Source organism: Wyeomyia smithii, chromosome 2, assembly GCF_029784165.1.
Source record: "Wyeomyia smithii strain HCP4-BCI-WySm-NY-G18 chromosome 2, ASM2978416v1, whole genome shotgun sequence".
NCBI lineage: Eukaryota > Metazoa > Arthropoda > Insecta > Diptera > Culicidae > Wyeomyia > Wyeomyia smithii.
Window position 1 is genome coordinate 130025418 of NC_073695.1, and position 24665 is coordinate 130050082.

At 36.6% G+C, this 24665-nt stretch overlaps 1 protein-coding gene across 3 annotated transcripts in view; it reads right to left on the minus strand.

The window, feature by feature from the left end:
* The window catches only part of LOC129725734 (uridine-cytidine kinase-like 1), a 193998-nt gene that overhangs the window by 120853 nt on the left and 48480 nt on the right, over positions 1-24665 (minus strand). For 2 of the 3 annotated variants that reach the window (XM_055681881.1, XM_055681883.1), the window contains 4 exons: positions 2059-2378; positions 1724-2001; positions 1339-1662; positions 1187-1276 (listed from right to left, as the gene is read on the minus strand). In XM_055681881.1, coding sequence (XP_055537856.1) covers positions 1187-1276; positions 1339-1662; positions 1724-2001; positions 2059-2378 — 1012 coding nt within the window. Of the gene's footprint in view, positions 1-1186; positions 1277-1338; positions 1663-1723; positions 2002-2058; positions 2379-9194; positions 9340-24665 lie in introns of those variants that run through there. The other variant, XM_055681882.1, reaches the window with a different exon arrangement.

Consider the following 24665-nt stretch of genomic DNA (forward strand, 5'->3'; position numbering starts at 1 on the left):
CAGCTGTTTGTGTTCAGGTAACTCTTTCACCTCTCAACTGAAGCTATGCAAAACCTGTAAGCCCGAAACACGATATTTTTATATTTTCCGATATTATTAAGATTTTCTAAAAAATTTTCTTATTTGCAAGCCATCGAGAAATACTTTTTTGTGTTGACTGATATATTCACACAGAGAATTCACGCGATACATCCTGTTTGACGTTGTAAGGTTCACGTAGATGGTGCTTGATGTGCATGTGATTTTCACGTAGATGTTATGTTTGTCACATGAATCATGCGAAATGACAGAAAGTGAACAAGTATAGGAAATTTCACGTAAAAATAACGTGAGAAATATTTTGAGTGTACAATTCCGTTTCACCCGTATTATTATTCTACTGCGATGTTCTACGAACGAAAAGGCAGTGCGTAACAAGTACTGCGAATAAATTTTATTTTTAAAATAATAAAAAACATAAAATTGAGTAGCAACAATTTTTCATTTCAATTTTTTTTCAATGAGAAGTACACGTACCATTTACTTTGTACAGTCTTTGGTATGTGTATTAATTACTGTGGTTGGATGCGGCATTTTTCTTCATATTTTACAAGGCTGTGTTCACCCTCGAACCCCCAACGTTCCGATCACTGCTCCTACTCTCTATCATCAGAGTTTCACGATAATGCGTGTCAACGAATTTTATCTAGTACTGTTAAACGCCTTAAATTGTATGAACCTGTTAATCGTATATAATGTCGCTTATTGTCTTCAATGTTGACCCAAATCTATTTATAGACTCTGATGTCAATATGTAACTCAATATTGTCTCATATACGAAGGAATAATAACATCATGCAATCTGCATTGACCTTCTTTTCAACTGTTAAGCGATTCAAGCAATTGCAATCAACAAACAATCAAAAATCTTTCAAGACGTTGCCCATTTTGATGATTTTTCTTGGTTATCTGGGTTATTTGTGAAGGTTAATGTAACTGAAAAAGCTGGGAATAGGCCGAAAATACCAGTTAGCCGAAATTACCCACCCCTTATAACGGTATTTATCGGAAAGAAGCTCTCAAAACTTGTAGCCATCAAACCAAAAAATGCTTTTGCATTTGTTTTTTGGCATGTGAATATAACTGAAAAATCTGACAGTGGGCTGAAAATACCAGTAATAATTGTTGTTGAACAATGATTATTTACTTGCGGTGTTGTTGGCAACATCTTAAGTGATTCTGGCATAGGCTGGCCAATATACGAATGTGCTAGGGCTTCACGCAATTTGAATCCTCTCTGTGTAGTAAAAATTAAAAATTAAATATTTGAACTAAAATTCCAAATTGTAGAAATTTTACCAATTGCAGTTGTGTGTGAACATGCTGCACAACCAATTGAATAGCAACCAGATTACTGGATCCACGAGGAACGATAATATCAGCATGAGCCATTGTGGGTGCTATATAGTTGCTATAGGCAGGTTTGACCATAGTAGAGTACTGTTTTAACACACCTTCTAAATCACGACCGCGTTGTTGTATATCTCGCTTCAACCGCCTTGCAAGACGTATATCGGAGTCCGTATCCACAAAAATTTTCATATCTAACATTTTTAATATTTGCTGGTTATGAAAAGTAAGAATACCTTCGAATATTATCACATTCGCACCATACATAGTTTTCTGTAATAAAAGAACTGAATTAGAATGAGTTCGAATGGTTGGCTTATTAAGGTTGATTAACTGTATGTGGTTCCCTTGAGTGAGTAACAAAATTGTAAACTGGAACTTCCACTTTGCGTCCCTCTTTAAGCCGTTGAAGAACATCTTTCATTAGTTCGATATCAAACGCATCCGGGTGATCAAAATTGTACTCATTTTTCGTAGCTTGAAGATGCTGTTTTTCATTTAGTATTTTGTAAAAACAATCCATGGAAAGTAAGGTTACCCATGGTACGTCTAAACTTTCGATAATTTTTTGGGCCACCGTAGTTTTCCCAGAAGCACTTCCTCCGCAAATGCCTGTGATTAATGTAGAATACTGTTAAACTATACTTTTATGGTAATCAATAATGTCACCTATTACAAAAGGCTCAACTTGTTGACCAGCACAGTTATACCATGGAGGTCTACCAGCAGTATAGATTGTTCGGTTATTTGACCGAATGATTGCTTCATTCGAATTGATTGTATTTTGATTGACAGACGTTGTTCGTTGTCGGCGAGGCTTTGGTGAGCGGACTTGTGATCCAGACGAGTTAGAACGACCGGTTCTAACGGGTACTGTTGTAGGCGAAGCTGGACAGTATTCGGTTTGAAGATCAGTATTAATGATCTCGCTATTGATGACTAAGTTGCTGAATCGATCTTCGGTGAATTCTTTTTGCTCGTTGGAATCACTGGATAAATAGGACAATATTTTTACTTGTATAAATTGAATAAAAATGACAATCAACACTCAATAGATCAAAAATTAAAATTAGGACTGAGTTTCTATAATTGTTATAAATGAAGCATTTTTGAGACTGCTATTGTCTAACCTGTTAATATTTCCTAGTATCCTCATTATTATGTATAATAAGGTGCTAATAGAATATATGGAGAAAATTTGATCTCCTAATTTCCAAAATTGGTAGGCTTGAGCTTTTTTTTTCAAAAAACCCAGCCTTTCTCATTCGAACTTATTATTTGTTAAAATAGTTTTACACCAACACTTAAAAAATGCACCTTGATAATTTCTGCTGGATTTGTTATTCATTCTAAACAACAAAATTTTGGTAGCCAACAGTACAACTATACCGAACATTTAAAATATAACATTCACACACATATGAACATACATTAACACATATACACTAAAGTCGCTTTTTAAGCGGGGTACGTGCCGCGTAAAAAAAAACGCGTAAATTCCAGAATCCGCGTAAAAAAACCGCGTAAATTCCGGGATCCGCGTAAAAAACAGCGTTAATTCTGCATTCCGAGTGAAGGGTAACCGAAATCCACGCAAAAAAAATACCGCGTAAATTCCGGAATCCGCGTAAAAAAACCGCGTAAATTCCGGAATCCGCGTAAAAAAAACAGCGTTAGTTCTGCATTCCGAGTGAAGGGAAACCGAAATCCGCTCAATGAAATACTGCGTAAATTCCGGAATCCGCGTAAAAAAACGCGTAAATTCCGGAATCCGCGTAAAAAAGCCGCATAAATTCCGGAATCCGCGTAAAAAGCGACCTTAGTGTAAATGTAAAATAACATTGAATTCTTTCAAATATATGATGCGATTTTGTTTTTGATTGTGGTAAAATCGATTTTTACTCATATTTAGATTGTTTATGTCAACTTTAGACAGTTGATTTCAAATAGTTTATAATTGAATGTTTTTCCTTATGGGGGAAAAGGGGCATAATGAGCACCCTAACTTGGTTGCTGATTTAAGCATGGAAAACGACCAAAATTTTAAGCTGTCTTCAGTGCAAAACTTTAATTAACTATCTATAATTGAAGGTACACTATTCACAAATTGAAAAGTTTATCGTATAATGGTGAAAAACACAAATTAGATTCATGCATCAAAAACTAGCAATCAGTCGATGTGTGGGGCACAATGAGCACCCCACTGGGGCATAATGAGCACCCACGGGGTATAATGAGCACTCTTATAGAACATATCTTGAGACTGTGTAGAAGTACAACTAATGGGCCAACGTTTGTCGCGGTATGCCGTGATACTTGGCGGCTTGTTTCGTGAATGTCCCGTTGCGCTTTATGAAGGCCAATTCTGCCTGCAGTCCCTTTTATGGCCGATTCGGTCTCGAAGATTTTTTAATATATGTATGCACCATCACTGTAAACAAACACTGACTATGGAAGCAGACAAACTCACAAGTCTACCGAGATGAATTTCAGGTAAGTTTATGTGACAAGGTGTGCTCATTTCACCCCACCTAAAGGTGACCATTTCGCCCCTATCAAATTAGTTAAAGTTAACATGAGATTTTAACACTAATTGAATCTCAAAATTAAAACTTCAATGATGGTGAAATTTGGGGTACGACCCATACGTCATATTGATGTGTCTACATACTTGATTGAGCCATTTAAACGACAGTAGAAGCTTATTTTCTAGTGCGCAATAATAATAATTTTTCCAACATCCAGGAAACAAGTTGATTTTTTCAATATATTTCCATATTATAAACAGACAAACCACTTTTGTTCTACATAAAGAGACACTGTAGTAACTACGGAAGAGTTCCACATACCATATTGTATTAAAAAATGCGTAGTTTCGCATAAAAGAGGGGTGCTCATTTCGCCCCGTGTGCTCATTATGCCTCTATTCCCCCTACATTAATACTGAAAATGAAATTCTTTAACGAAGTTGATATTACTGATCGTTTCTAAGGGGCATCCAATGAATGGTCAAATACCTATCAATATGGGTTTTTGAAACCTGGATTCTACCCAGTGGCCCGAATCCGACCTCAAACCCCATTTTTAATCCAGATGACCACTTCTGGTTGCCTGATAATCATTAAATCATAAAATCCATCATAAAATTGCCGAATTGCCTAATCTGGGTATTTCGATGGCGACAGTTACCGATCAACAGCCTAAATTGACAAACATTATCCAATAAGATTTGGGGTAACGGTATGATATCTGGAGGCCGGAAATCATCTTCAGATGCCATTTTAAATTACTAAACAGTGGCTTCCGGTTTCTGGGAACCAGTCTAAAAGAAACTAACATTACGCAATTTGAGTTTTTCAGTACCCGGGATGATACTCAGAGGCCAGGAATCAACTTCATACTTCATTTTGAAATCCGAATTCGCGGCTTCCGGTTTCTGGAAAACATCCTTCAATTGTTAAATATAATCCAATAAAGGTATATCCACTTTTTGGATTTTAGAATATTGAATAATTGGAGCATAGTATTTGAAATTTGACGTAATACTTGTACTTAATAAATAGTCTTTCTATCATAATGACTCCTAATTTAGAACTTTGATCAAAGCAGCTAGTTTTGCCTTTGATTTTGTTTCTTTGTAAGTTTAAGAAACAACCTGTTCGCTTGACACCTGTTTGTTTTTTTAAATAAGTCGTGTAATCTTTGAGAGAATAGACTTTCAATATTTAAACAATTTAACACATAATGGTTAAAATAAAAGTCCGATTACATTGGTCAACACAAGTGTGACCCCGAAGGTCAAACTAAGAAAAAATAAAAAATTATAGCTTTTCCTGTGATTTTTTTCTTTCTAGAGCAACTATTGTGAGCTTTAGAGCAGCATATTTTTCGATTTTGTCAACCAGTGTTATAAATAAATGAAATGGGAACCAATAGAGCATCTGAACCTTCAATTTAAAACTAAGATTGTTGAAATCAGTCATGCCATCTTTGGCACAACGAGTGAATTTAAAAAGTTTTCTGGACACGTTTCTTTTCATAACCTACATTTTCAATCATCATAAAATTCGTTATTTACAGGTTTTGAAGACAGTCCATTCATTTGATACCTGTTTTGTTCAAATCGGTTGTGTGGTTTCTGATATAATGGAGTTTCATAACTTATACATTCTGATACATAACAGACTACGTTACAGTCCGATTATAATATAATTCAATAGGGTCTTATCAGGCAACTAGACCTTTCTATTGCAACTTATTTCGTGAAAAATGGTCCACCCATCTCTGAGAAAAGTGGGTGAGTTCAAGCAGTCTTAGGAACATGTTTCTTTTCATAGCCTGATTTCACATTATTATACATAACAGACAAAGTTAAAGTCCAATAACAATAAAATTCAATAGGGTCTTATGAGGCAACAAGACCTTCCATATGACACTAATTTTGTGAAAATCGGTCCAGCCGTCTCTGAGAAAAATGAGTGAGTTTAAACAGTCTTTGAAACACGTTTCTTTGCATAACTTTTGAACCATATGTCCGATCCTCATAAAATTATTTTACAAATGGTTCAAAAAACAAGCCCGTTCTTTTGATACCAATTTTGTTCAAATCGGTTGCGTAGTTACTGAGATAATGAAGTTTTGTGATTTTCACATTTTGATACACACACACACACATACAGAAAATGCTCAGCTCGTCGAACTCAGTCGATTGATATACGAGATTCGACCCTTTGGAGCACTTTTATACCTTTGGTTTTCTCAGTAATTGCTATACCTTTCTAGGAGAAAGGCAAAAAGTCCCCATGCAAAGTTCGAGCGCATAATAAAAAGTTTTAACTTTATTAGTAATAGCGGGTCTTTTTGCTTTTCTAACTATGCTCCCTTTCAAGACTGCCCAATCAAATGATTATAACAAACATATACAAACCCATTGTATATTAATACAAGATATTCCATCGTAATTTTTTTTGCAGCACTGTATTTCGTTTTTTTTCTTCACATAAACACTGTATTTCGTTGTTTACGTTATTTTTGACTCCGTATTTATTATATTTTTCCTGGATTATCAACGAGTTTCAATACATTACATTTGTGACAAATCGACCGAAAAGTTTTACGCCCGCACATATAGAGTGGCAATTAAGAATATAAACAGCCATTCGTGCATTTCTCTTAGGTCCATTTCAGTAAAGATTTTTCCCTCTATGATCAAGTGCATTGTTTTCTTACGTGACCGTGTTCTGGTTGAAAGGATCGTCGACTTGATCCGTTAAAAGTGTGTTCCGTTCTTCCGCTGTGCTAAATCAGCATTGGGGTTTATGACGAATGTCACCTCACGGTGAGAACGAAGTGAAAAAATCTCACGGTGAAAAAAGACGCGTGCAAATCAAATGGGAATCACTTTCACCGTGCCTATTACGGTTGTCACTTCACCGTTAAGTGACTCCCGTAATAAGACCCATTATTTTGTGATATTTCGCCCAATTACTGTTTTACCTTTGTTATACTAAACAAAGGTTATAGAATCGGTCGAATCGTAAAACAGATCCGAAGACCAGAGAGCCGACTGAGTGGTATATACCATTCGACTCAGTTCGACGAACTGAGCAATGTCTGTATGTGTGTGTGTGTGTATGCTTGTTGTCTGTATGTATGTGACGCAAAATACTAACGCACCTTTCTTGTAGCACGCAATATCCGAGTTTGATGATTGTATAAGGGTGCCAGCCAAAATGGTCATCTCGAATTTCAAAAAAAAAACTATACAAAATGTTCACCTGCTCGAAAAACACCCTGTACAAAATTTCTGCTCAATCGGACTTAAAATTGGGTGGCGCAAAGCGATTGAAGTTTGGCCTTTTTGAAAACCGAGAAATCACCCAAGGGGGGGTATTTTTTGCCTTTCTCCTAGAAAGGTATAGCAATCACTTGCAAAACCGAAAGTATAAAAGTGCTCCAAAGGGCCGAATGGCATATATCACTCGACTAAGCTCGACGAGCTGAGCATTTTTGGTATGTATGTGTGTGTGTATGTGCAGATTTGTATTCTCACTCACTTTTCTCAGAGATGGCTGGACCGATTTTCATGAAATTAATTGGAAATGAAAGGTCTCGTTGTCCCGTAAGACCCTATTAAATTTCATTGTAATCGGATTTTTAGTTTAGAAGTTATGGTTCAAAATGTAAAAATCATGAAACATCATTATCTCAAAAACTACACAACCGATTTGAACAAAATTGATTTCAAATGAACGGGCTACCCGAAATACCCTTAACTTTTGAATTTCATAATAATTGAACTTGTGGTTCAAAAGTTATAACAAGAAACGTGTTTTGAAGACTACTTAATCTCACTCATGTTTCTCAGAGATGCCTGAACCGATTTTCATAAAATCAGTGTCAAATGGAAGGTCTAGTTGCCCCATAGGACCCTATTGATTTGTTTTGCAATCAGACTATTACTTTTCCTGTTGTTTAAAAATGTGAAATCCAGCTATGAACAGGAACATATTCCGAAGACTACTTGAACTCACTCACTTTTCTCAGTGATGGCTGACCCGATTACTACAAAATTAGTGTCAACTAATAAGTCTAGCTGCCTCGTAACACCCTATTGAATTTTACTGTAATCGAACTGTAACTTCGTCTGTAAAGTACCGAAATGTGAAAATCACGAAACTTCATTATCTCAGAAACTACACAACCGATTTGATCAACATTAATATCAGATGAGCGGGCTAGTTAAGGGTTAACTGATGAATAATGATTGAACACGTGGTTTCAAGGTTTGGCTGCCCTATACGTTCCCATTTCATTTGATTATAATTGAACTTTAGCCATCGTTATGTATTAAATTGTTAATAAAACAACGAAAGTCTATTATTTCAAAGATTACATGACTAATTTGAACATAACTAGTGTCATACGAACAAGTCATCTCTCAAACTTACAAATAACAAACTTCATAACAATTTGATATGTGGCTCAAAAGTTCTGGAAAGGAAAGAAATTCAAAGGCTATTTAAAACTATATCTGCTTTGATTGATATATGTGGTCTCAACATAATTTAAATGTGGTTTTGTACTATTTGAACGTTCCAAATTCATTGATTCCTTGCGATGTGTTTAAAGTCTGCAAATGCATGACGAATCGGCCATAGGATATGATCAAAGTCAAAAGACAAATCGTTTGAAATGAATGGTTTTATCGAAATGACAAAATCTTCGACTTTTGGCTTTGGGCTTTAATTCTGAATATATTCATATTGGGTGGCATTCGGTCATTTTCAGCAGATTTTCTGGCATCAATATGACACCGGAAATACCCATATTGGGAGGTATTCAGTTATTTTGGTTGTTTTCCAGAAACTAACAGTCAAGGGTGTCAAGGGTCAATGTTTGGTTTCTATGCATCATCTCGATTACGAAATATCCATGTTGAGTATTATTTGGTCATTTTCGACTGTTTCCTATAAGTTGCCATTTAGCAATTCAAAATGGTGCCTGAGGTCAATGGTTAGCTCATTGCATCATTCTGGTTCCAGAGATACTCATATTGGATGGTATTTGGTTATTTTAGGCTGTTTTCACGAACCGGAAGTCGCCATCTTGGATTTCAAAATGGTATTTAAAATAATTTCTGGCCTCTGAGCGTCATTCTGGTTGAAGAAACGCCCATATTGGGTGTAATTCGATCATTTTCCGCTGTTTCCCAGGAACCGGAAATCGCCATCCTAGAATCCAAAATAGGGTCTGTGGTCGATTTCAGCAGCTGTGCATCATTTGTAACCACTAAAAACATTCACCTGCCAAATATGGTTCCATTTAGTTGATTAGTTCGCGAGATGTGCAGAAATTTGTGCAGGCACATGTGCTTCCATAAGAGGGAGGGGCGTCGAACCATTATGGACATATTTATTACCCTTTAAATCATCCACATGCCAAATTCGGTTTCATTTGCTTGGTTTGTTCTTGAGCTGTGCAGAAATGTATGTTTCATTTGTATTGGACTCCTCCTTTCCAGAAGAGAGAGGGGTCTCAAACTATCATAGGAACCTTTATCGGGACCAAAAACCCCTACATACAAATTTTCACGTCGGTCGGTTCGGTAGATTTCGAGCCTATATGAATCAAACAGACTGACAGACCGGACTACATTTTTATATTATGGATTACAACATCAATATTTTACGAGCGGGGGCCTAGTGTGGTTGGTAACGTCTCCGCCAACCACGCTCGACGCCTGGGTTCGAATCCCACCGCCAACATAGGTGTCGATGGTTGTGAGGTGGCGTGATCCACTCACAACTAACCCAAACTGGTCTAGATTCAATCCTAGCCGACACCGGGAGATTTTCTGAGGCGAAAAATCTCTGGGATCACGCCTTCCATCGCATGAGGAAGTAAAGCCGTTGGCGCCGGTCCGTTAATAAACGGGTCGTGAGTTAGGGTCCTGGGTGTGGAGTCGCCTCCCTGGGCGTCGGTGATTGGCCACAACAGTGGCGGAACTAGACCGACGGAAAATAAGCGAGAATAAATAAAAAAATCAATATTTTAGAACCTAAAGAGTGAATATACATTTATTGGATTGAAAAGTTCATGTAAATCTATTTTTACAAATAAAAGTTTGAATGAGAAAGGCTGGGTCTGACCGCTAGGTGGATTAATTTAGGTTTTTATTTAATAAATTGTTTATTCAACACGGCACAATGCGATTCGGCTATACGGTGCCAGATACAAAATTGTAATTATTATTGTTTACATCGGCTAATAATTTTTTTCCGGGTGGAGAGGCAGCCTCTGCCCTTACCACCTCGACAAATGGGATATCCGTGTTCATGCTTTCGTCTTCACTGCTCTCCGATACGGTCTGCGGCGGTTGCTGCTCTTGCTCTTGCGTCTTCTTTCGTCTGGTATTTTTTGACGTTGACTAACGTCTATATCGAAGTTAGGCACGTGATTTGAAAATCTAGTAATTCAACCAAACTTTGGGAATTGAAGTTCAAACTGAACTTGGGATTTTATTTATTGCCGCAGCATATTTACCATTTCAATGCACACGCGAGCACAAAAATTATTTTAAAGGTGATTTACAAAAACTCACCAGAAATCGTTCGAAATTTTTTATAATCGGCGATTTTAACGCTTAACATCGATCATGGAATAATTCTCAAAGTAATTCCAATGGCAAAATTTTATTCAATGATTGTTCTTCAGGATACTATTCTATTTTGTCTCCGAATAGTCCTACATGCTTTTCTTCTGTAAGAAACCCTTCAACAATTGATTTGGTGCTAACAGATCAAAGTCATGTATGTAGTGATTTGATCACACATGCTGACTTTGATTCTGACCATCTTCCAATAACTTTTTCTTCATCACATGAATCAGTTTTAAACCCTATGAGCTCTGTTTTTAATTATAACAAGGTTAATTGGGAAAGATACAAAACTCATATTGAGAGAAATTTCAATAATGAGCTTGATTTGCAAAACGAAGTGAATATTGATTCCGCTTTGGAAGCATTTAAATGTGCAATTGTTGATGCCAGGAATTATTCTGTTTCAAAGGCTCAAGTGAAATTTGATTCACCAATAATTGACGAAAATCTTCAACTTCTAATTCGTTTGAAAAATGTCCGCAGACGTCAATATCAACTTTCTCGTGACCCTGTTTTTAAAACTATTTATAAAGATTTACAGAAAGAGATTAAACATAGATTTACTCTTCTGAGAAATCAAAATTTTGAGACTGAAGTAGAAAAATTGAAACCATATTCAAAACCTTTTTGGAAGCTGTCGAAGATTCTTAAGAAACCTTCAAAGCCTATTCCAGTTTTAAAAGATGGTGAACGTTTTCTTGTTTCCAATGAACAAAAGGCTCAACGACTTGCTCAGCAGTTCGAGAGTGTTCATAACTCAAATTTGAATTTTGTGAGTCCAATTGAAAATGAAGTCACACGTCAACTTGATTTAATTTCTTCCCAGAATTTTTTACCTGCAGAAATAATTGAAACTAACTTGAATGCGATTAAATCAATTATTAAAAATTTCAAAAATATGAAATCACCTGGTGACGATGGAATCTTTAATATACTAATCAAACATCTCCCTGAGAGCACAATGGAATTTTTAGTGAAAATTTTCAATTGCTGCTTCAAAATTGCATATTTTCCCAAATTATGGAAAAATGCAAAAATTACTCCAATTTTAAAACCGGATAAGAACCCAGCTGAAGTTTCGAGTTATCGACCAATCAGTTTGCTTTCTTCAATAAGTTAACTGTTTGAGAGAATTTTTCTTAACATAATGATGTCACACATCAACGAAAATTCAATTTTTGCAAATGAACAGTTTGGATTTCGCCATGGGCATTCCACAACTCATCAATTGCTCAAAGTTACTAATATGATACGCGCTAACAAATCTGAAGGTTATTCCACTGAAGCTGCTCTATAAGACATAGAAAAGCATTCAACAGTGTTTGGCATAAAGGTTTGATTGCGAAATTGTAAACTTTTAATTTTCCAATTTTCCTAATCAAAATTTTAAAAAAATATCTTACTGATCGAACTCTGCAGGTTGACTTTCAGAACTCAAAATCTGATAGATTTCCTGTCAGAGCAGGTGTACCTCAAGGTTCAGTCTTGGGTCCAGTCCTGTACAACATATTCACTTCAGATCTTCCTGATTTGCCTCCAGGATGCACAAAATCATTGTTCTGCAATGATACAAGCATTTCCGTAAAAGGTAAAAGTCTTCGTGTCATATGCAGTCGATTGCAAAAAAATTTAAATATTTTTTCTTTCTATTTGCAAAAGTGGAAAATCTCTCCCAATGCTTCTTAAACTCAAATGATAATTTTTCCGCATAAGCCTAGGGCTTCTTTCCTAAAGCCAAACAATAATCACGTTGTCAAGATGAATGGGGTTATTTTAAGTTGGTCTGACAAGGTTAAGTACTTGGGACTAATTTATGATAAAAAATTTATTTACAAAGAGCACATTGAGAGTATACAAGCCAAGTGCATCAAATATACGAGATGTTTATATCCTCTCATTAACGGGAATTCTAAACTTTGTTTAAAGAACAAACTTTTGATTTACAAACAAATTTTTAGACCAGCAATGCTTTATGCTGTACCGATCTGGTCAAGTTGCTGTTCAACAAGGAAAAATCGCTACAAAGGATTCAGAATAAAATTCTGAAAATGATTTTGAAGCGTCCTCCTTGGTTTGGTACACTCGAATTACATAGGTGTAAATGGTAATGGTGTTGAACCATTAGAAGCTATGTCAAATAAAATTATTAACAATTTTCGACAAAAATCGTTGCAATCCTCAATTGCTACGATAAGCTCTCTTTATAGCCAATAAGTTAGCAATTAAGTTAGTTGTAAGTTTACTTCCCATTTTCTGACAAGTAGGTTTAAATCCCTACGAATGATAAATCCTAATTGCGAAAGCAAACATTCCTAACAATTAAAATTACAAATTTCTAACAGTGTTGAGAAGTCACCATTTGTGATTGGACACACATACTCATTATTTACTAATATTTATCATAAATACTTAAGCTACTAACAAATCCCCCACTTAAAAAAAAATTGTAATTCAACCAGGGAAAAGTGGTCAGGTTTTGAGCGCTTATTTTTCAGTCATTTATAATCAGGTTTTTGAGGTTTTGGCATCAATCGATCAGAAATTCTTTTACGGTTTAATTTATGTAACAAAAACAAACTATTGTTTGAGATACACTATTGAAAAATTGGTAATTAATATCGATTGTCTAAATCATACCGCGCAGCCAATCACTACCTCTCTTCCCAAGCACAGTCGACACTAACGGATACAATCGATCTAACTTTGTTGTTATTGTTGTTGTCACTTTCTGTTTCCGATGCTTATTTACGTTCCTTGTCATTTCATTATCTAATTAGCCACTCCTTCTTTCTAACTAACTGACGAAGCCTTGGTATAAAAGGTACCGTTCGAACATTTCACCCCATCAGTTCAGTTTACTAGCAGCAGGCAGCAGCAGCGGACATCAACACCGATGGCAGTAGGCGAAGTGGATCAGCAGCGGGCAACAGCGGCGGTGGTAGTGGTTAGCTGCAGTTCCTACCTCTTTCAGTTCGGCTTCCCTTCGATCTGAGTTGGACCCCACCAGCGGTAATCTGATACAGATATCGTTGGGTGAATACAACCCGAAACTGAAAGAGACTCGCACCGCCAGGTGGTTTGAGATGCCACCATCATCCAGCGTATGTATATATAGGGTGTGTGCACATAACGTGTGTGAATGAAGCGTGTGTCCCTAATATATAAGGTGTGTGGCTAGCGTGTGTGACTTGCTATATAGCTTGTGTGTATGTTTATGGCGTATGCATGTCTGTAGCGCGTGTGGCACCGCCAGGTGGTTTGAGAAGCCACCATCATCCAGCGTATGTCTTTGGGCTATATTAGAGACTGTTTATCCTCAAGCAAAACAGAAGGACGAATGACCGTTTGGGGTTAAAGTCCCTTCAAAAGAAATCAATCAATCAAACCCCATCAGTTTCATTACTAAACCGTACCGGTTACATACGGACACTAGGTGTTAGCAGCTGAAAGGAGGAGAGAAGGAAAGACAAAATAGAACCGGTCATCTCGTGCCGGTTTCACCCGTAATGCTGGTGGCTGTTAGTAGTATTGACAAGTTGCTATCTGGTTTTCATAGGAAACCCGACTCAGAAGTTGCTCCTAAGAATCATTTAATATAAAACCAACATAGCTCGGAATTGGTCGGTGTAAGCGCATTCGTAAAATACGTACACCGCTGTAAACACCACCAAAAAAGTTCTTCCACTTGTCGTATCTGGTAGAAACAACTTCTCCAAATGCCGCCATTTGCTTACAGATTACGTTTGATTCAACATGAATCGGCAAATCGTGCACTCGAACTTCGATGGCATCGTCTTCAATGTACACTGGGATGATGTATCGAGCATGTTGATGAAAGATAGCGTATTTAAAGCTGTTCTGTTTCACGAACTGTTCGGCTATTTCACGTCCCCCGTGGAACGTGATTAAGATACAATGCCTCACGTGGTGCATCTGTATCGCCTTGCACAGACTAAAATCTAATTTCATCCGGTCTCTGAGGAGTTTTTCTACATCTTTAATTGGCGGTCGTATTGGGCATACTCGGAAATCGACACGGACAGTATCCCTACGCATTTTTGGAATGTTGTTCACTTCCATTAGTCACACGCGACGAGCAAACCATTGCAAAATATTAGCAAACAAAGCAACGTACGGCAATCTTATTCGAACAAAAGGGTATCGAATGCGTATTGTTCTCGCGATCAAGAGCACTTGCGTCTGTACTGGCTGGAAGACGAGCATGAACTGCCCAAGGGGGGTAGGTGAAATTTAAGTTTTCGAATTTTTTTTTTTTTTGATGCCAAAAGACTTAAAAATGCATAAAACGTCGAGAATTGGTGTCATCTGAAAAAAAAGTAGGAGGTTGTATCCAAGACACGACCGCATAACTGACGTAGAACTACGCACACTATTAACAAATGCATTGTTGTAGGTGTTTCGTTAATGAGTCATAAAGTCTACTAATGCTTGCTTTGTGCTGCCTCAACAGTGGGGTAATAAAGACACTGAAAACACGAGCTGTAAAAGCTGTTTCACATTCTGTAAATTAGACGGCTGCCACAGATTTAAATTGCTACTATCCAGCACAGATTGCTCGCTCGAGTTGTCAAAAAATTATTGACCTTCAAATATTTGTTTTTTTTTGCCTTGAGAAAAGCATTTTGCTGCTCAAAATTGGATTTGCTGATGGCAACCTTTATGCTGCCTCAGTAGTGGGGTAATAACGACAGTCTGACGACACACGCTGAGAAGCGAGAAGAACCGCGATACTCCTGAGATATGGTGACCAACCACCGGGCAAGTTATTTGTTCAGTTTTATTGATTTTTGTACACAGCGAATAAACACCGATGGTGCTCTCACACACGCAACTATTTTAACCCGTATCGTGTTGCAGTTTGTAACCAGCAAGCGATTTCGTTTGCTCGCTGTTACGTGTTGCATCGTGTTGCAACTGAGCAGCTGGGAGACGACGAAATTCTGTTCATGCTGATTGATTGAATCGACTTCAATTTATTCCTGTAAAGTCGAATTAATCACCTTATTTAAGACGTTCAAACAGAACAGGGCAGTTTGTTGTTCAAAATTGGTAATGCTGATCGCAGCCTTTGTGATGCCACAACAGTGGGGGAACTAACTAATGTCGTTTTCGTTTTTGCGGTGTAGCTACCCCGCGGACTACACTTTGTCCTATCACTGTTTTTTTACATGTTCCGGACTATCCCGGACTACCCTTTTTCTGTCCCGGACAGTCCGCGCAAGAAACAGAGTGCAGTTTTGAAGACACCAACACATTCACACGTATGTGTCAAAATCAAAAAAAAAAAGTAGGAGGTTGTATCCAAGACACGACCGCATAACTGACGTAGAACTACGCACACTATTAACAAATGCATTGTTGTAAGTGTTTCATTAATGAGTCATAAAGTCTACTAATACTTGCTTTGTGTTGCCACAACAGTGGTGTAATAAAGACACTGAAAACACGAGCTGTAAAAGCTGTTTCACATTCAGTAAGTTAGACGGCCGCTACAGATTTAAATTGATAGTATCCAGCACGGATTGTTAGCGTGAGGTGTCAAAAATTAATAACCTTGAAATACTTGTTTTTGCCTTGAGAGAGGCATTTTGCTGCTCAAAATTGAATTTGCTAATGGCAATTTTTATGCTGCCTCAGTAGTGGGGCAATAACGGCAGTCTGACGACACACGATGAGAAGTGAGAAGAACCGCGCTACTCCTGAGACATGGTGACCAACCACAAGGCAAGTGATTTATTTCATTTAAATGCAGCCAGCCAGCTCACCTTCCGACTAATGAATGTAGCTGGTTTTACCAGAAACACTCTTTTATAGCCGAAGGTTGCTACGAAATAAGCCACGCCTTTCTGTTCAGTTTTACAATTCTCTAATATTCTTTAGACGAAGTACTCCACAATTCGCATTTGATTTTTGTATCCAGCGAATAAACACCTATAGTGCTCTCATGCACGCAACGATTTTAACCCGTATCGTATCACGGCTTGTAATCAAGCAAGCGATTTCGTTTGCTCGCTGTTGCGTGTTGCATCATGTTGCTACTGAGCAGCTGGAAAACGTAATTCTGTTCATGTTGATTGATTGAATCGACTTCAGTTTATTCTTGTAGAGTCGAATTAATCACCTCTGTTAAGACGTTCTAACAGAACAGGACAGTTTGTTGTTCAAAATCAGTTATGCTGATCGCAGCCTTTGTGCTGCCTCAACAGTGGGGGTATTGGGTAAATAAATGAAGTAAATTTTTTTATCGCGACAGAATTTGATTGCAAGGACCTAGCACAGGATGCTTGTGTTATTGCCAAAAAATTATTAACCTTCAATTACTTGTTTATTTGCCTTGAGAAAGGCATTTTGATGTTCAAAATCTGTAAAAGCTGTTTTCGCATTCAGTAAATAAGACGGCCGCGACAGATTGTATTTTCTTGGATTCAGCACATAATTTGTTCCGACGCGTACCGGTCTAGCTCACAAGACGAAATAACTGATCGCGCGTACGTTTTTTCCCTTTTATACTTGCACACTGGCAACTAATGAGCCCAACCCTCGCATTAGAAAATATAACGCAATGAGCAATTATCTCAAGCCATTTGCGGCAGGACAAATGAACTTATTTTATAAGTTTGGATTTATCACGGCTTGCCACTGCTCGTCAAAACCCCCTGAAACGATTTTAAAACACTAATAGCCACGGAATTCGAATGCGGTCTAACACAACAGTTTAACTGTCGGTTAAAACAAGTTAGGACATCGTTTCCGAAGCCAAACGAATCTGTTATTATTTACTGTTCATTCACTGGGCTCGAAAAAGCCTTCGTTAAATAAAATTGAAATAACTCTCCTCATAAATTTTTCAAAAGTCTTTAAAAAGACTGTTTCTGAACTGCGTGATAAAGTTGTGTGCTAGGCCGCGGCTGAAACCTTCACTGCAGCAAATTTGTTAACTACAGATAGCCTTTCTACAGTTCATCACTTTTATCACAACTATTTTTCTCCAGCTCCAGTGTTAGCGCCATGAATCAATCAAAAGATTAGAGTTCGTTGCCCAATTGAAACAGGAACATCCAGCGTTCCACTAGCAACAAACAGCAATACTCCGACGCATGCTGGCCTAGCTCACAAGACGAATTAACTGATAGCGTGTACGTTTTTTTCCTTTTATACTCGCACACTGGCAACTAATAAGCCCAACCCAGTATATTTTATTCTTCCATTCTCATAAGTGCATTATGTTCTCGCATTAGAAAATGTTAACGCAATGAGCGATTATCTCAAGCCATTTGCGGCAGGACAAATGAACTTATTTTAAGTTTTGATTTGATTTATTACGGCTTGCCACTGCTCGTTGAAACCCCATAAAACGATTTGAAAACACTAATAGTATCGGAAGAATTCGATTTCGGTCTAACATTACAACAGTATCACTGCTGGTTTAAACAAGCTAGCGCACCGTTTCCGAAGCAAAACGAATCTGTTATTATTTACTGTTCATTCACTGGGCTCGAAAAAGCCTTCGTTGAATAAAATTGAATTAACTTTCCTCATAAATTTTTCAAAAGTCTTTAAAAAGACTGTTTCTGAACTGCGTGATAAAGTTGTGTGCTAGGCCGCGGCTGAAACCTTCACTGCAGCAAATTTGTTAACTACAGATAGCCTTTCTACAGTTCATCACTTTTATCACAACTATTTTTCTCCAGCTCCAGTGTTAGCGCCATGAATCAATCAAAATATTAGAGTTCGTTGCCCAATTGAAACAGGAACATCCAGCGTTCCACTAGCAACAAACAGCAATTCTCCGACGCGTGCTGGCCTAGCTCACAAGACGAAATGTACGTTTTTTTCCTTTTTTTTCGTTTTTTTCCTTTTATACTCGCACACTGGCAACGAAAGGCAGCAAGCAACCAATCAGAGGACGTAATTTTCGTTTCAACAAGGCTTGACAATTTTCAATAGTACAATAGTTTGCATAATCAATCAACACTTTCCTACATTTGGGTGGATGCGTGTATAATTTTCCAATCAATTGCTGCAAGAATCAAGAAAATCGGTTGAAAACAAGCCGATTTATAAGCATTTAAAAAGGAACATTTTTCGTCCCCTTTTCGTTAATAGTTTTTGTATTTACACCCCTATGTGGTAGGCTAAAGAAAAACGTAGTTCTACGTCAAAAAAATGTGTCAAAATCGGTTTGCTTTGATTATCGTTCTTCGAGTGTCAAACATCAGGTTGAATTTTATTTATTTTATTTTGTTATTTTGTCATTTTTCAGTAAATTGGCAAATTTTTCGTACAGTAGCACAAATGCGATAAAAGACAATGGCGATAATGACCAAAACAAAAGTGACAGTTACTTCTGGTATTACGCACACCATTGCAACTGCTCGGAAAGTGTTTTTTTTTTTTCAGCTGCAAAGCGTAGTCCGGAACGGGATAGTCCTGCCATAAAAACGAATTCGACATAAATAGAGTAAAATTAGACAACTACAACGGAATTCGATTGCTAGGATCCCGCACAGAATGTCTGCTTGTGTTGATGCCAGAAAATTATTAGTCTTCAATTATTTGTTTATTTGCCTTGAAAAAAGCATTTTGCGGTTCAAAATCGTTTGCTGATCACAACCTTTGAGCTGCCCTAACAGTGGGGGAATTAAGACAATTAAGACACGGACAACATGCACTGTGGAAGCTATTTCATATTCAGTAAATTAGACGGGTGCGACAGATTTAAATTGCTAGGATCCAATACAGAATGCTTGCTTGCGTTGTCAAAAATTATTAACTTTCAATGACTTATTTATTTGCCTTGAAAAAGGCATTTTGATTTCCAAAATTGGATTTCCTGATGGCAATCTTCATGTTGCCCCAACAGTGGGGGAATAATGGTAGTCTGGCGACACTGAGAAGAACCGCGCTGCTTCTGAGACGTGGTGACCAACCACAGTGCAAGTGTTTAATTTGAAGGCAGCCACAGGCGCGACCCGCTGCTATGGTCTGTTACTGCTGAGTGCCGATATCTGCTGCTACTGCTGTCAACGTTGTGGACGGTCCATCCAGTTCACCTTCCGACTAATGAATGTAGCTAGTTTTCCCACAAACACTCTTTTATAGCCGAAGGGTGCTACGTAGTAGGCCACGCCTTTCTGTTCAGTTGTCTAATTCTCTAATATTCCTCAGACGAATTATTCCACAATTCGCATTCGATATTTGTTTCCAGCGAATAAACACCGATGGTGCTCTCACACACGCAACGGTTTTAACCTGTATTTTATTGCTGTTTGTAACATCAAGCGATTTCGTTTGCTCGTTGTTGCGTGTTGCATCATGTTACAACTTGGCAGCTGGGAGACGACGAAATTCTGTTAATGCTGATTGATTGAATCGACTTCATATTAGCTCTGCATAGTCGAACTAACTGTCTTTGTGAATGCGGTCAACAGGGCAGTTTGTTGCTTAAAATCGGTTATGCTGATCACAGCCTATGTGCTGCCCCAACAGTGGTGATGATTAGGTTAATAAAGTGATTTTTTTTACCGCGACAGAATTTGATTGCTAGAATCCAGCACAGCATGATTGTGTTTTTGCCAAAAATTATTAACCTTCAATTACTTGATTATTCGCCTTGAGAAAGGCATTTCGCTGTTCAAACTCTGTAAATGCTGTTTCCGCATTCAGTAAATAAGACGGCCACGACAGATTGTGTTTTCTTGAACTCAGCACAGAATGTGCTGCTGCCAAGATAAAGCAAAACTTTATTGCGGACAGAAGGCCTAAGCCCTTAACTGGCAAATCGAGACGTTTGGTGCTACCTCGCTGCTGCTGTGTACTGTGATTTGTATTCTGGCGCAACCCGCTACTGCAGCTAACTAGTTATACTATTCTGTCGACCTGTTTGAGGAACGGCAGCGAGTGACCAATCAGAGGACGTAATTTTCGTTTAAACAAGGCGCGACAATTATCAATAGTACAATAGTTTGCATAATCAATCAACAATTTTCTACATTTGGGTGGATGCGTGTATAATTTTCCAAACAATTGCTGCAAAAATGAAGGAAATCGGTTGAAAAAAAAACCGATTTATAAGCATTTAAAAAGGGACATATTTCGTCCCCTTTTCGTTAATAGATTTCCTATTTACATCCCTATGTGGTAGGCTAAAGAAAAACGTAGTTCTACGTCAAAAAAATTTTTGTGAAAATCTACTCTCTGGGACTTAGTTGTTTTTTCAATTGTGGAAGGCGGAGTTCAAAACGTTTAGAATTTATCTTTTGAAATTGATCACTAGTCCCTCGAAATAGCTTGTATAATGATTTACACTATAACTAGCATCGAATACATTATGTTTCATTAGAGTGGTTAATTTATTCGACATAGGGTGGTTCATAATATTGTGAAAAATGAGTATAAAATTTAAAAAAAGCACTTCGGTTAGTTTGATTGGTGTGACGTCTTCGACAAAGTTGTAGATAATAACTCTGTCTTTCCAAAAAAAATAACACTTAAAAAATTATTTATTCAAAAAAAAGTTAGAAGAGAGATTAAAAATTAATTATTCAAAAGGGCTTATTTTTTAAAAACTTGATTTTTTTTTAAAACCTACAAAAGATTACCAAAACAATGAAACCAGCCTGATAATTTAGAAATAAAGAAAAATAAGTTATTATTTTTTGAAAAAAAAAAATATTTTTTGGAAAAAAATATATATTTTCAATTATTTTTTTTTAAGGCATATTTGTTTTTGGAAGGACAAAATATTATCTACAACTTTGCCGAAGACACTATGCCGTTTCGACTGTAGATATATTTTTAATTTCCAATAAAGCACTCTATGAGGAATAAGAATATTTCTACAGTCAAAACGGTTTATTTGATTGGCATAGTATATCTGGCAAAGTTGTAAATAATAACTTTGTTCTTCCAAAAAAAATGTACCCTTTGAAAAAAAAATGAATTAAAAAAAATTATAACTTTTTTTTCTGATTTCTCCATGGCCGGCTTCGTTCTCCAGGTAAACTTTCGTAGTTTTTATAAAAAAAATCAGTTTTTTTTAAATGAGCTGTTTTTGGATAATTAATTTATAGCTTTCTTTTTTTCCCAAAAACTTATAATTTGTTTTTGGAGTGTATACTTTTTTTTGAAAAACAAAACTATTATCTACAACCTTACCGAAACGTCACACCACTCAAACGAACCCTGTTGGCTCTAAAAATATTTGCAATCATCAATACCTATCCGAAATAGCATTTTCAATAGCTTTTCAAAAATGAGTTGTGTTTCAAAAATTAAACCAATAGCACAAAATGGCATCTTTTGCCTATAAAAAGGTATATGCAAAGTTTCAGCCTTAAGTATTTATGATAAATATTAGATGTGAGTATGTGTGTCCAATCACAAACGGTGACTTCTAAACGGATTTTTTGTTTTGCTTTCGCAATTAGGATTTATCATTCGTAGGGATTTAAACCTATTTGTCAAAAGAGGGGATGTAAACTTACAACTAACTTAATTGCTAACTTATTGGCTATAAAAAGAGCTTATCGTAGCAATTGAGGATTGCAACGATTTTTGTTGAAAATTGTTGATAATTTTATTTGACATAGCTTCTAATGGTTCAACACCAGTAAGTCTATGTAATTCGAGTGTACCAAACCAAGGAGGACGCTTCAAAATCATTTTCAGAATTCTATTTTGAATCCTTTGAAGCGTTTTCTTCCTTGTTGAACAGCAACTTGACCAGATCGGTACAGCATAAAGCATTGCTGGTCTAAAAATTTGTTTGTATATCAAAAGTTTGTTCTTTAAACAAAGTTTAGAATTCCTGCTAATGAGAGGATATAAACATCTCGTATATTTGATGCACTTGGCTTGTATATTTTCAATGTGCCTTTTTGAAAATAAGTTTTTTATCGTAAATTAGTCCCAAGTACTTAACCTTATCAGACCAACTTAAAATAACCCCATTCATCTTGACAACGTGATTATTGTTTGGCTTGAGGAAAGAAGCCCTAGTCTTATGCGTAAAAATTACACAGTGCAATATTTTTTTTGCCTTGGCTTCTATGTATGATTTTTTGATGAAGTTTGATGCGAAAATAAATTTCCCGGAGTTTGAACATATTTCAACTTAAGGGGCAACAATGGCGCCATTTTGAATTTTTGAGAAACTGGTAATTTTTGATGTTTTTTCGACGCCATTTTGTTTTTGGCCCAAATATCAAAATTCCAAGAGTTTGTCCACATATTAGCATATTTTTACCCATCTTTTAAAAAAACAGATCTTAAATCGGATAAAAACTGAGCTCAAAGCGGTGATGCTACGAAACCTGTTTTGGCATAGTTTTAGTATATTTCACAAAGTCGATTTCTGAGACTTTTTTACTCAGCATAAGATATATTTTGACTACCACTTTAAGATATTAGCTAAAAATATCTGATATTAGATATTATCTGATAATAGATATTAATTAAAAATATCTGAAACTTTTCTGCAATCGACTGCATATGACACGAAGACTTTTCCTTTTACGGAAATGCTTGCGTCATCGCAGAACAATGACTTTGTGCATCCTGGAGGCAAATCAGGAAGATCTGAAGTGAATATGTTGTACAGGACTGGACCCAAGACTGAACCTTGGGGCACACCTGCTCTGACAGGAAATCTATCAGATTTTGAATTCTGATAGACAACCTGCTGAGTTTGATCAGTAAGATAATTTTTTTAAATTTTGAGTAGGAAAACTGGAAAATTGAAAGTTTGCAATTTCGCAATCAAACCTTTATGACAAACACTGTTGAATGCTTTTTCTATGTCTAAAAGAGCAGCTCCAGTGGAATAACCTTTAGATTTGTTAGCTCGTATCATATTCGTAACTCTTAGCAATTGATGAATAGTGGAATGGCCATGGCGAAATCCAAACTGTTCATCTGCAAAAATTGAATTTTCGTTGATGTGTGATATCATTCTGTTAAGAATAATTCTTTCAAACAGTTTACTTATTGAAGAAAGCAAACTGCTTGGTCGATATCTTGAAACTTCGGCTGGATTTTTATCTGGCTTTAAAATTGGAGTAATTTTTGCATTTGTCCATAATTTGGGAAAATAATTTTTTGAGTGCTCTTAGGGAGATGTTTTATTAATATGTTTAAAACTCCATCGTCACCAGGTGCTTTAATATTTTTGAAATTTTTAATAATTGATTTATGAGCACATTCAAGTTAGTTTCAATTATTTCTGCAGGCAAAAAACTCTGGGAAGAAATTGAATCAAATTGACGTGTGACTTCATTTTCAATTGGACTCACAAAATTCTAATTTGAATTATGAACACTCTCAAGCTGCTGAGCAAGTCGTTGAGCCTTTTGTTCATTGGATACAAGCGAACGTTCACCATCCTTTAAAACTGGAATAGGCTTTGAAGGTTTTTTGAGAATCTTCGACAGCTTCCAAAAGGGTTTTGAATATGGTTTCAATTTTTCAACTTCAGTCTCAAAATTTTGATTTCTCAGAAGAGTAAATCTATGTTGAATCTCTTTCTGTAAATCTTTATAAATAACTTTAAAAACAGGGTCACGAGGACGTTGATATTGACGTCTGCGGACATTTTTCAAACGAATTAGAAGTTGAAGATTTTCGTCAATTATTGGTGAATCAAATTTCACTTGAGCCTTTGGAACAGAATAATTCCTGGCATCAACAATTTAATGCCTTCAAAGCGGAATCAATATTCACTTCGTTTTGCAAATCAAGCTCATTATTGAAATTTCTTTCAATATGAGTTTTGTATCTTTCCCAATTAGCCTTGTTATAATTAAAAACAGAGTTCATAGGGTTTAAAACTGATTCATGTGATATAGAAAAAGTTATTGGAAGATGGTCAGAATCAAAATCAGCATGTGTATTCAATTCACTACATACATGACTTTGATCTGTTAGTACCAAATCGATTGTTGATGGATTTCTTACAGAAGAGAAACGTGTAGGACTATTCGGAGACAAAATAGAATAGTATCCTGAGGAACAACCATTGAATAAAATTTTGCCATTGGAATTACTTTGAGAAACATTCCATGATCGATGTTTAGCGTTAAAATCGCCGGCTATAAAA